At 49.2% G+C, this 12,429-nt stretch overlaps 1 protein-coding gene across 6 annotated transcripts in view; it reads right to left on the minus strand.

The window, feature by feature from the left end:
* Nucleotides 1–12,429, minus strand: part of GAS7 (growth arrest specific 7) — a 200,447-nt gene that overhangs the window by 92,901 nt on the left and 95,117 nt on the right. Inside the window, exon 1 of one of the 6 annotated variants that reach the window (XM_060290877.1) lies at nt 2,035–2,441. The exons of the other annotated variants lie outside the window; for them this stretch is intronic. Within the exon in view, the coding sequence (XP_060146860.1) occupies nt 2,035–2,052 (18 nt within the window). The 5' untranslated portion in view covers nt 2,053–2,441. Of the gene's footprint in view, nt 1–2,034; nt 2,442–12,429 lie in introns of those variants that run through there. 6 annotated transcript variants of the gene reach the window in all.

A 12,429-nucleotide genomic window follows, 5' to 3' on the forward strand; every position in this document is an offset into this window, starting at 1 on the left:
CTGAGCTCCTGGTGCCTATAAAACTTAGACAAATGGGACAGCTGAGGACATGGCCATCGCGGTTCCGGATCTACCACTGCTCTGGGGCACCAGGCAGAGAACACGGACTCAAGAGCTGCCGCTGTCTTGCTGTGAGAATTTGAGCAACATACTTCATCTCTGCTGGTACAGAATTTCCTCATCTCAAGAATACGGAAGTTGGACCAGATGGTCTCCAGGGTTGTGTTTTTTGTTCGTTTATTTTTTGTTTTAAAGGTATAGCCTAATGCTCAATGATTCTGGATGTTAGTATCTCTCTCTTAAGGACGTGCCATTTTTGTCGGAGGGAAAAAGGCACATTCAAGTGCAGACACGGGATTCAGAAGCGGTCCTGGGACGCTGCCTGGGCCCCAAACACCTGGGCTTCTGCCTCGCTACCTTGGAGCTCAGTGCCTCCGCCTCTCACCATGGGGAGTTCTGGTGAGGTCTTCTGTCCTGCTGGCCCGTGTCCGCCCCTTCCCTGTCACTCCCAGAGCCACACACGGTTGCTCTCTATTTTGCCAAGAACCAGACATCCACCTGGCGTCCTGGTATTCCCTGTATCCGAAGTTAGAATTCTCCCCGCACCTAAGGCAGGCTCCGGAAGAAGAGTTCCAGACCTCCTGGCACACAGCGCCTCTGCTCACCACTCACGCTGCACCCCGCCAACGGCCCGCACCCCCTACACCTCAGCCTCTGCCCAGAGCTTTCCCGGGCTCCTCCCTGCTCCCCGAATGCCCCTCAGCGTTCACCTCCTTGCTAATCCCATCTTGCCCGTAAACCTCCCTGCCGCCATCCACAGCCAGGGCCAGACCTGCCCGGTGCTCTGCAGTCAGCTCGTGGGCAGCTGTAACTGTCAGCACTAGATTGATTGGTCTGGGTCCTTTACAATAGCCACCATCCCAGTGTGGTCCCTGCACCGGCAGCCCAGGCATCCTCTGCAAGCTGGTTTGAAACGCAGGGCCCCAAGCCCCACCCTAGAGCCGGGCTCTTCGTCTGAAAGGTCTCTGGGCAATTCAGATGCACGTTAGGCTCTTTAAGCCCAGCTGGGAACTAGGTCACCTGGCTGGTCAGAGGATGCTCCAGGAGGGTGAGTACCATCTCTGCTCCTGGTATAGGTTCAGGCCTCGATCAGAAGCCACGCCACAATCAGAGAGGCTGATTTTGACCCAGCCAGTGGGATAGAATGTCCTGGAGGAAGGTTTTGTGCAGAGATAGATGGGACTTTCCACAGAAACTGGACCTCCTTCAGCTGTCCAGAACCTCAACAGAGAGGTCACTAAAGTCTCAGCTGACCCCTCTTGGTTCCTCTTTCCAAAGAAGGGGGGAGGCTAACTTCCAGAGGCAGGACGGTTGGCAAAATAAGGCTATTCTCCTCTTAAGTCTCCAGAGAGCGTCCATCATCTTTAGGGTGGCCACGGCTGCCACCACCGAACTGGACAGAAACATCCAGCCCAGCCTGGAACCCCAGTGCAGACACTGGGTTAACTGGGCAGAGATACTCAACAACCTTCTGGGGAACTGTGTCCTTTAATGGGCTTTCACCATCCAGTGTCCCATCTGGAACTGGGCCGTAGAGTAGAAAGTAGGTGGGTGGGTAGAAGCCAAGCTTTGGACGTGGGACAAGTTACTGGGAGAGGCAGATCTGGACTCCAATCCCCACCATAGGAAAATCCACACGTCACCACTCTGCTTCTCCGTCACACTGAACTTAACTGCTTCCCCAGGTAACCGAGGGGGACCCAAGACCCTTTCCCTCCACAAACATCCCCTTTTCAATCTTTTGCCCCCTCCCTTCCTGGTTTCTCCAACATCAGCCCGCATCTTCTCCCCTCCTCTTGCCTCGGGCCCGGGAAAGGTGCCCCCGACACACCAGACTTTGTAAGCTCAGCAGTTGGGAGCCCGTATCTCGGAGGGTTCTCAGAAATGCCTCTTTAAAATGCTAAAGCCATCTCAGGAGCCTGCGGAGAAAGGAGAGCTGCACACACGCTGGCAGGTAAGCAGAACGATTCTTACCATTGGAGGAGGGCTCATCTTCTTTGGGGGCCGCTAACTCAGAGTCGTGGGTCCTGTCTGCAGTGCCCGGGCTGCTGGCCAGGCCCCTGCCAGCTTCCTCTCCACGGGCCCCTCTGCGGGAAATGAGGCCCAGGCGAACAGCTACCCCAGGGTCAGGGCTCTGGGCACCCCGGAGGATGTTTCTGTGGCTTTTCTCATCGCTGTTCTTTCACAAAGAACCCACTACATTGCACAGTTCCTTCCAAATCTGCCCCAGCTCCTGTGGGGAAATCAACGATGCCTTCTGGACTTTCCAGATACAAAGGATCTGGGGGCTTTCTTTCTGTCTCTCTCTCTCTCTTTCCCTCTCTTTCCCTCTTTCTTCTTTCCTTTCTCTCTCTTTCTCTCTTCCTTTCTTTCTCTTTCTTTTTTTCTTTTTTGCACGCTCCCTTTTTCTCCTTCCTCAGCTAAAAAAAGCTGGCTGAGGTCACGACATACAATGGCCAAGCCTGTGTCACTGACCAGATGCCTTCCACCCCCAGGGCTGTGGACAAGAGCTCCTTTGTCCACTGTATTTTAGGCGGGACTCCCTGGGCCTGCCCAAGCCCTGCTGGGGAATGTTCCACCTACTTTTTCCCATCCCGAAGTCACAGCTCTGGCCCCGGCTCCGGCCCCAGCTGTGCGAACCCAAGGCCAGATAAAAACCAACATAAAAAGGATGGAGAATGCTCCCCCAAAGAACCACTGTGCTGGACTCATCCAGGGCTGGAAAACTGCTGCCCCCAAAAGGGCAAGGTGAGGGTCCCCTGCCTTCACTCAGCCCCCGTCACCTCCAAACCTGGACAGACAGCGGGAATAGAGGAGGCAACGCCGGGCATCTCAGATGAAAACAGGCTGGGGATCACAAAACTGTCAGGTTCACGGGAAGAAAGGACTGGACCCTGAGCGCAACACTGCCTCCACCAAGGAAATGAGTTTCAGCACGGACCCGGCTCCTTGGTGAATATATCCCATCCCTCCGCTTAGAAAGCTTTTCGGGGCAGCTAAAGGTTTAGCACTTGAAGTGCTAAACCTGCATTTCTGGGTTTGCTTTCAGATGCAAACCTTTGGGATTTTAGGAACTGATTCTTCACATCGAAGTAAATATGGTGTCCTGGAGGAACAGAGGTCCTGAGGACTGCGTGGCTTCCTATAAACTATCACTTCTCTCAAACGCATGGATGAAGTGTCTACCTAGGAAGGTTTCAAGGCCAGCTCCTTGGATGGGGGCCCGGCCATCAGTACTGTCATTTAGGGACAGAGTCAGATCAGGGTCAGGGCTTTGCTGGTTCACCACTGTGATACGTAGGGCAAGGTCTCTAAGCTTCAGTTTCTTCAAGGGTAAAATGGAGATTATCTTTCCCAAAAGGTTGTTGTGAGGATTAAAGGGGAAAAGAGCAATCCATGTAAACACTTAGTATAGTGCAAGGGTGATGCGAGTTACTACTGTTGATGCTGTTACTAACAGCAGGGGCTGAAAGAGCAGGTGCTGCTGTTTCCCTGGACACAAAAAAGTTTAGACTCAAGAACAAAAACAAACAACCCAATTTTAAAATGGGCAAAGGACATTTCTCCAAAGAAGATGTACAAATGGCCAATAAGCACATGAAAAGATGTCATGTGTCACTAGTCATTAGGGAAATGCAAATTCAAACCACAATGAGACAATACGTCACACCTATGGGGACGGTTACTATCAAAAAAACCAGAAAAGAACAGATATTGACGAGGATGTGGAAAAACCGGAGCCCTTCTGCGCTGCTGATGGGAAAGTAAAATGGTGCAGATGCTATGAAAAACAGTAAGGCAATTCCTCCAAAAATTAAACACAGAATTAGCATACGATCCAGCAATTCCACTTCTGGGTATACACCCAAGAAAATCAAAAGCAAGGACTCAAACAGATATTTGTACACTCCTGTTCATAGCAGCATCATTCACGATAAGCAAAAGGTAGAAACAACCCAAGTGTCCAGCACTGGATGAATGCATTAAAAAAAAATGTAGTCTATACAGAGATCTATATATACGCTTAAATCCACAGTTGTAAAATGGTCCCAAAGCGGCCACTAAGAGAAGAAGTGAGCACCGTACGTATCCAGAGGCGAGAGTCCTCCAGCGGCTGCTGGGTTATCTTCTCCCTGGTGCGGGAAGGGATGCCAGGTGCAAACTCACACCCTGAGCTGTGGGACCAGCCATGCCCTGGAATACACAGCAAGGTCCTTCTCTGCTCCTGGAAATGGGCTCCCACCCAGGAGAAGATGAGAACAACACTTCATCTGCATCTAGACTGCCAAGACCCTCATCTTCAGGCCCTCTGGTTTTGTGGAATTAAAATGGCGATGGAAGCTTTCACTGCCCATGACTTCTTGTTTTTAATAACAGCAAAGAGGGGACGGTTTTCAGGCTGGTCAGCCTTGACACCACTCTGACCCTGCAGCACACAGACGAGTAGATACAACCAAAGACAATAATGCCCTGCTGTAGGCAACACAGAAATCACCATCATGGTGGTTCTCTGTAAGGCCTCCAGCCAATGGCAAGGGGCCTTTCTGGGCCATTACAATCCAGGAGGCTGATCTGCGCTGACCTGAACTAAAGCAAAACAAACCAGGACTGCAGAGGTTTTATTCTTTAGGATTCACCCAAGTTAACATTTCTGGGCGTGTTAAGACTCGCATATACATTCCAATGGGTTTACTGTTTGGGGTTATCCTAGTGTTCTGATCCACAAGTCACTTCCGTTCTGCTTTACTGATAGTACTCTATCATTACAGTTGGCTGGGGAAAAGCACAAATCGTTCACCTCCTTTTTGGTCTCTGAAAACAGGTATGTTTCTAACTATGGGGCCACGTGGACAAACAAAAGACATCAGGAGACCCATGATCCAAAAGCAAAAAGACTAGGCAATCATCTCCACTAAGCTTCATTTTCCCAAGTTGAATGGAGTCAGATGCAACCAACCCTCCTGCGACTGATTATTCTTTGTTTCAGTTGAGTTGAAAACTGTCAGCCAAAAATAGGCCACGTTTGCTGTGGGACCTCATCCTCCGTTGTCTTATAATGATAATTAAGAAAGAACATCTGGGGATGGCGGTGACTCACTTCTTCTAAATGCTTCAGAGGAATAAAGGGGAAAATTATTCACCAGCCCGTGCAGTCTCCAGGGTACAGGGTCTCAAAGGCAGCCCCACCCCCTGATACGCAGCCCCTTGGCTACACAATCAATCAGCAACTAATAACTAATCAACGAATCAAGTTACTAACGACCGCTTTCCTGAATGCTGTGGAAGATACAGGCAAGTCTTATATATATGACTTGACTTCTAAAATTTGGAAGATAAGGCATAAACACAAGTGTAAAAAAAAAAAAAGGGATAACCATACCCATACAGACGAGTCTGCAAGGAATGCTGACTGCTAAGTAGGAAGACAATAAGCTTTCAGAGTCCTGAGGGCAGAGCCCTTTCAGTTGGGACAGGCAGGGGCAGTTCCTCAGAAGATACAGAATTTGCCCGACAGCAGGGATGAAAAGAAAGGGCTTGACCAGAGCAGAAGAACACTAAGTAAGAAGCAGAAGAAGCCTTGGCAACTGGTGAGACGCGGGGGGGGGGGGGGGGGGGGGGGGGAATGAGACGCGGTGTGGGGGGGGAATGAGAGAAAGTAAAAGTCAACTCCAAAGGGAACGAGAGAAGCTAGAACCCGTTGCCCAGCGCTCCAGCTATGGTGGGAGCCATTTGCGGGGATGTGGTGGAGTCTGTTGTCTGCACATCCAAGTTCAAAGTGATCACTGGGCAACTGGGGTGAGTCTGGCCCTCGACACATAGAGCTGGAGCATCTGCACGGAGATGGTGGTGAAATCCTAGAGGTCAATGCTGAGTTCATGCAGAAAGGATGCACAGTGGAACCTATGGAGGGGGTGGGTGCATTCAATTAGCAGGAGAGTGAATCCATCCCACCCCCATGCCCTCCATTCATGCAGGCAGCACCCCCCGGGCCCCTCTCAGTACTTTTAAAGGCAAACAAACAAACAAACAAACAAACCAGGTCTTAATCTGTTTCCCCTCCAAACCAGTCATACTCAGGGACTACGTGATGGGGAATGAACGGAGGTGGGTTCTGAGAATCAGTCACAGGAAGCAAACGAGGATGGGATCGTAAGAAGAAATACATAGTTAAGTGTCCACACGAGATAATGAAGGAAATCCTTACTGACTACAGAGGGGAGGTTCCCCCACTAATCTCAGAAAGGAATATGGAAGTACGGTGGGCGTGGAAATCTGAACCCAAGCGCACAAGGGGCTGGGGAGTGTGAAGAGGTGCAGGGAAGCAGGGGAAGACATTCAGAGAGATGCCCATTCAGAAGAAAGCAAGAAAGGGACGGGGCTGTATGCACGTAGTGGCCGGATCTGGCCCACCAGGCCGAGCGATGGCCCCTGGGAAGTGACTGGTAGCCAGTTTCTTGCACTCAATGTGGTGGGGGCCAAGGCCCCTCATAAGGTTTCTACGTGTCCCCATCATAAAAGAGTCCCAAGATCAAGTGGACATATCAGAAATGGCACCTGGTTTCAAAAGCCTCCTTACAGGCCCCGTTGCAGACCTACGGGATCCCCTCCTCAGCGTCGCCCAGACCTCAGTCGCTCACGTTCTGCTCTCAGAACTTTCCCACCGTCATGCGTCAGCCACACTATGATTTACTTGTTTTTTAACTGACTTACAGGGAACTTGAATTAAGCCTGGCCCTAAGCAGTAATATCTATGAAACCATGGATTTGATTGGTTTTTTTTTTTCTATTACACACGAAAATAAATGGAACTTAAAAACTGTTATCTCCATGTGTTCTAAGATCATCTCACATATCCCCAGTCGTAAACTCAGCCCACTTGGAGAAACAGTCTCAGGCTATGTGTAAAACTATCACGCAGCATCAGGCAATGGTTTACGAGGTTCTTCTTTCAATCCCAGAAAACCAAACTTGAATTTGTTACTGACCACATACCTACAACTGCAGGAATGAGGTCCCCAGTGTGGGCCTGAATCACCACGGGGAGGACCAAGAGGACAGTTAAAGGGGTACAGAGGGACTTCCTGTGGAAAGGGGCACCGGGCGGTAGCCCTGTGGACACCTCTGTCGAATCCCGGTTCGAGTGGCATTAAGAGGAAAAGATAAAACTTACCACGCTACAAAAAAAGCAAAAATAGTGCACAATCAGAATCTGAGGGAAAAACGCTCCAGGACCTTTAAGGCCAGTGGAGTAAACAGAGAAAATTTTACAAAACGGAGACTGATTGCGAAAGGGTTAACAGCATTTCACACCTTCACTGCTCTCCTTGCCTAATTTGAGATGCACTTGGCACCTTCGCCCTTCTCAGACCCTGATGTGAGATACAGGATCTGCACCCACCCGAGCACTAAACAGCCAGCCCCTGTGGCTCAGAAGCAGCCTGAGATCTGCCCCCCCTCCCTACCACCCACTTCTGCACAGCGATGCCTGGAAAACAAGCCAGCGGGCAGTGCAGGTGGGTGCAGCGCCTGGGGAGGGGTGTTAGTCCTTCAGAGAGGTACGGACCCCACAGGTCAAGTCTGGAGAATGTCCTGACAGCAGTGAGTGGGGATGGGGCCAGGAGAACTGTGATTTCTCACGCACTTCACCCATTCGGAATATCAGCGAGCCAGGCAGTAAAAGAACAATGCACCAGGTGACAGTCGATTTGAAAACAAGAGAATCTACAGGTGAGCAAATGTGAAAAGGACTCAACCTTCCCCCAAGTGCACAGAGTGCCAAAGCCAGTGACAGATGCCCTATACTCTTCTCGTATAATGCAGTGTCTACGTAGATCCTGCCTTGTTAAGAATGAGTTTGGGGCTTCCCTGGTGGCACAGTGGTTGAGAGTCCGCCTGCCGATGCAGGGGACACAGGTTCGTGCCCCGGTCTGGGAAGATCCCACATGCCGCGGAGCGGCTGGGCCCGTGAGCCATGGCCGCCGAGGCTGTGCGTCCGGAGGCTGTGCTCCACATCGGGAGAGGCCACAACAGTGAGAGGCCCGCGTACCGCAAAAAAAAAAAAAAAAAAAAAAAAAAAGAATGAGTTTGAAAAGCTGGGGGGGAGGGGCGGAACACATGGGAAATGAGTGAGGAAACACCATCCTAAAGGCTCAAAGGAAGAGCACATCTCAGAAAGTAATTCAGAATATAATTTAAAATGTCAGGAAACTGCTGGAATGTAAGAAGTTGTGACCTCTTAGAGGAACAGAAAATTCGTAATGGAAAAAAACAGGCAAAAGAGAAAGGTTGATATAAAGAAGAAAATAGATAAGGTCAGTATTATATGAAAATTGCTCATTTAAAGCCACATTAACAGTTGTGGATAAATAAAAATATTAAAAGTTAAATCAGTAAAGTACAGAGTAAACTTAAAAATATCTCCCCAGGGCTTCCCTGGTGGCGCAGTGGTTGAGAGTCCACCTGCCAATGCTGGGGACACGGGTTCGTGCCCCGGTCTAGGAAGTTCCCACATGCCGTGGAGCGGCTGGGCCCATGAGCCATGGCCGCTGAGCCTGCACGTCCGGAGCCTGTGCTCCGCAACGGGAGAGGCCACAGCAGTGAGAGGCCCGCATACCGCAAAAAAAAAAAAAAAAAGTGTCTCCCCAAATTGCAAACTAAAAAAAGCAATGAAATAACGAATCAATGTATGTTTAAGTAGTATTCCATTAGAAAAGACCACATCAAATACACTAAAATCAACAATTAATGACAAAAATAATAAAACATAATAAAAAATCATGCACACCAACAGGCAAAGAGAAAAGTTATCTAGGAAATCACTCCTTCCTCAGACTTTTCCTCTACTCCTACTAACAGCTAGAGAGCACTTCCCACTAGAATAAAAGCTCTGTGAGGTGGGGACTTTGTTTTGCTCACAGCTCATCAGCACTGGGCATCGCCCATCTGAAAGCGCTAGAAGACAAATGCCACTGAGGTCAAAGCTTCAGGGGCATGGCCATCATCTTCTTCATCCCTGTGGGTGTCTATAAACATCTGCTGAACGATGAACAGGCTGAGCTGCAAACATGAGTTTCTGTCCAAAAAGGTTGACATCCAAGACATACATATCCAGCCAAGTCATATTACTACTTGACATGAAAGAAACAGGAAGGTTCTTGTAGGCATGCAAGTGAAGAGACCACGCACTTCTGTTCAGACACTGAGAGAGAAACCAAAACTAGGAAGATGATGCTGGGGAAGTAACCATATAAATGCATTGCTTAGTGCACTCCCCCAACTCAGACATCCAGCAAACAGTACTGCCTGGGGTTAGGGTCAGGGTTAGGGTTGAGGTCTGGTGCCGAGTGTTTCCCTGGGTCCTCCTCTGCTGCTCCCCTCCCATCCTAGAACCAGGATACGCGTTTCTCCTGCAACATCCAAGGCCAGTACAGACGAAGCCTCCAGCCATGTGTGGGGCGCACTTGTAACTTCTTGCTTCCTTTTCTGTCCAAGAACATGCCGACCGTGAAGGGACTGTTCAAGCTTTGTGGATTCTGTGCTGGGAGAGTCACCGAACAAAAAGTCTTTGTTTCCTTTGTCCACGCGAGCAATGCTGCACTATGCAGAACATCATAGCGGCCACTTTCTCTGCCAAAGAACTTGAGTGATGATTTTTTGTGTATTTAAAACTCATACTGAATGAACCAAGTCTTCCCCCCACCCCCTCAAAACAGGAAAGACTAATCAACCACCCAGTAGCCAATGCTTTCTGCCATCAAAACCCTCCTTTATAACATCTTCTAAACGCTCTTTTATATCATCTTCTAAGAGTGGTTCCTGTTTTAGAAACGAGAGTACGCAGCATGATCTCAACTATGGAAAATAATGCTCTCCCCGCCCCAGGCCAAGCACGAAGGAAACACACGAAAATGTTAACAGAAGTTATCTTTGTACTGTGGGACTCCTCTGGCTGTTGTCATTGTATTTCTTTTATCACGTTTACATTTCTGAGTTCTTTTTTAATTTTAAAAATGAAAATTTTAATTTTTCTTTATTTTATAAATGTATTTGTAAACACTGCCCTTCCCCTGAATCAGCATGGACAATTCTAAATATACCATATGATCCCAATTATGTAGACAAATGTGCCCCGAAAAAAAAAAAAAGACAAGCATGCTAAATATTTTTTCTTATTTTTGCTTTTCTGTATTTTCCAAGTTTTCTATAATGAGCATATTCATTTTAGTGCATTCTTTTAAAACAATCTTTAACTTGGATTCCATTAGGAGCTAATACATGAATATAGCCTTATGTAAAATATTTAGATAATATTTGCTAATAAAATCCCCCTTGACATATCCCATTTCACTTGCCATCCCCTAAAATGAACACTGTTTATCAGATTAAGGTTCATTGTATTATCTTTCAAACGGCAGGGAGACTGGGGGGGGCTTTATTTTTAGGAAAACTAATTGAATTAAGACAAAATGATCAACAGTAAAGAACTTAACCAATGCAGTGCTGACACAAAAATTAGGGATGGAAGGGACCGTAGAGATCACTTGATCCCATGTTGCCATTTTACAGATGGGGAAACTGAGGCTCAGAGACAGACGGGGGTTGGTTGGACACCAAGTCTCCCAGTCCTAATGCAGAGTCTTCTTCTCCTCACTCTTTGGCCCTAAACCTTGGTGCTGATGTTGCCACCATGGCTGGAGGAGTAGCTCTGGCCAGCTGGCATGGCAGAAACCAAGCCCCACTTAGGACCCCTCCCCAGGCTGACCCCCACAAGGCTCCGTGCAAGGCGACCTTGGCCAGTAAGTCTGGCTCTCAGCTCAACCATGAGCCACTTCCCATCTGTTTGTGGCCAGAGAGCCCCCGCGAAGGGGGGCGGGGGTGACCCAGGGAGGAAACATCTGTGCACACAGAAAGGAGTCATAAACGCACTTGATTTTCTCTTTTGGCAAATCCTCTTCTGCTTATTTTTTTTCCACTCATTGAAATGCAAAGCTCCATTCCAACAAGGGGGCCTGGAAGATTCCAGAGGCTTCGAGGAACCACAGCCTCTGCTCTGCAGAAGGGGCTCCCAAAATAAGGTATGCACGATGCGTAGGGATGTGGGCGGGGATTAGAAACAGAAGAGGCAAGCCCCACTAGCCACTCGAATGCCCACAGACATCCCTTTGCTTGTCTCCAAACCCAGCTTCTCACCTTCAGCCAGGGCAGAGGAAGTTCAGGTATAGGTTCTACCTCGTACCAGCCATATAATCTCAGGCAAGTCACTTCACCGCTTTGAACCTCTTTTTCTTTTCCACATGTAAAAATGGAAATACCACCACCCACTGCACAAAATTCTTGCAAAGACTAAATACGAGGGCCGAAATGATGGAAGAAACTCCGTAAGTATTAGCTGTGCTCCATACCGTCCCATCTCCGTTAAATCACTGAGCAGCCTTTAGGAGACTCATCAGCTGAGGTCCCCAGTGCTGAGTCACTTGTGCTGCATGGCCTGCGGGCTAACCTCTCAGAGTGACACCTTCTGACCTTCCTGACACAGACCGGAGAAAGAGGAACAGCATGTGACTTGGAATCAGGCCACTCTGTGGGCAAGACTGGGGTTTCGGGGAGCAGCAGAAGGGGCCAGAGAACGTCCACGTCCACCGGGGCTGCTGGGAAGCTGGTGACCCCCTGCAAACCAGACCGAGACACAGACACGGCCGTGCACAACAGCCGTGGACCAACCAACGCAAAGCCTGGCAACCTTCCTAAAGCAGCCCGCGTGTGACTTCATTTGAATCGTTGCCCCCAGCAAGGACACCCCAGCAGAACACTCCCACCCCTGACTTCAAGCTCCTAAAAATGAGGTCGGATAATCACGAGGACAAAGGACAGGATTTCTTCTTCCCACCGAAGCCGATTCCCACTGTCTGTACTTCACCATTAGTCCCAACCTTTTCCGCGGTTCTCCCTTGCTGAAGTGCTTTCTGTCTATTGTGGGCCAGTAACTTGTATCTGTTGGAGCTTATTGGACCTTTACAAGAGCACTGGGAGAGAAGTATTCATTTTATAATCAAATCATTTTCATTTTATAATTGAATAAACCAAGGTCTTACCACCAGCAAGACAGAACTGGTTTGAACCCGGTGTTCCGTCTCCAAGGCTGATGGTTTTGCTCCTGACCCCAGGCCATCCCCGAGTTCCTCCACGAATCAAGGCTCAGCCTGGGTTCGATGCTCCAGCCGGGATGGGGCTCCATCTTGCTCTGTCTGGTGGGCCAGGCTCCTCACTTCTTGCTGTCTCCCTGGGAGATGCAGCCCCCTGCCCCACCAGCCCCACCTGCCCTCCCCCTGGTACCTCCACAGCTGCTCTTGTTCGGGGGCCAGTGATGAG

The sequence above is a fragment of the Globicephala melas genome, chromosome 20 (assembly GCF_963455315.2).
Source record: "Globicephala melas chromosome 20, mGloMel1.2, whole genome shotgun sequence".
In the NCBI taxonomy this organism is placed as follows: Eukaryota; Metazoa; Chordata; class Mammalia; order Artiodactyla; family Delphinidae; genus Globicephala; species Globicephala melas.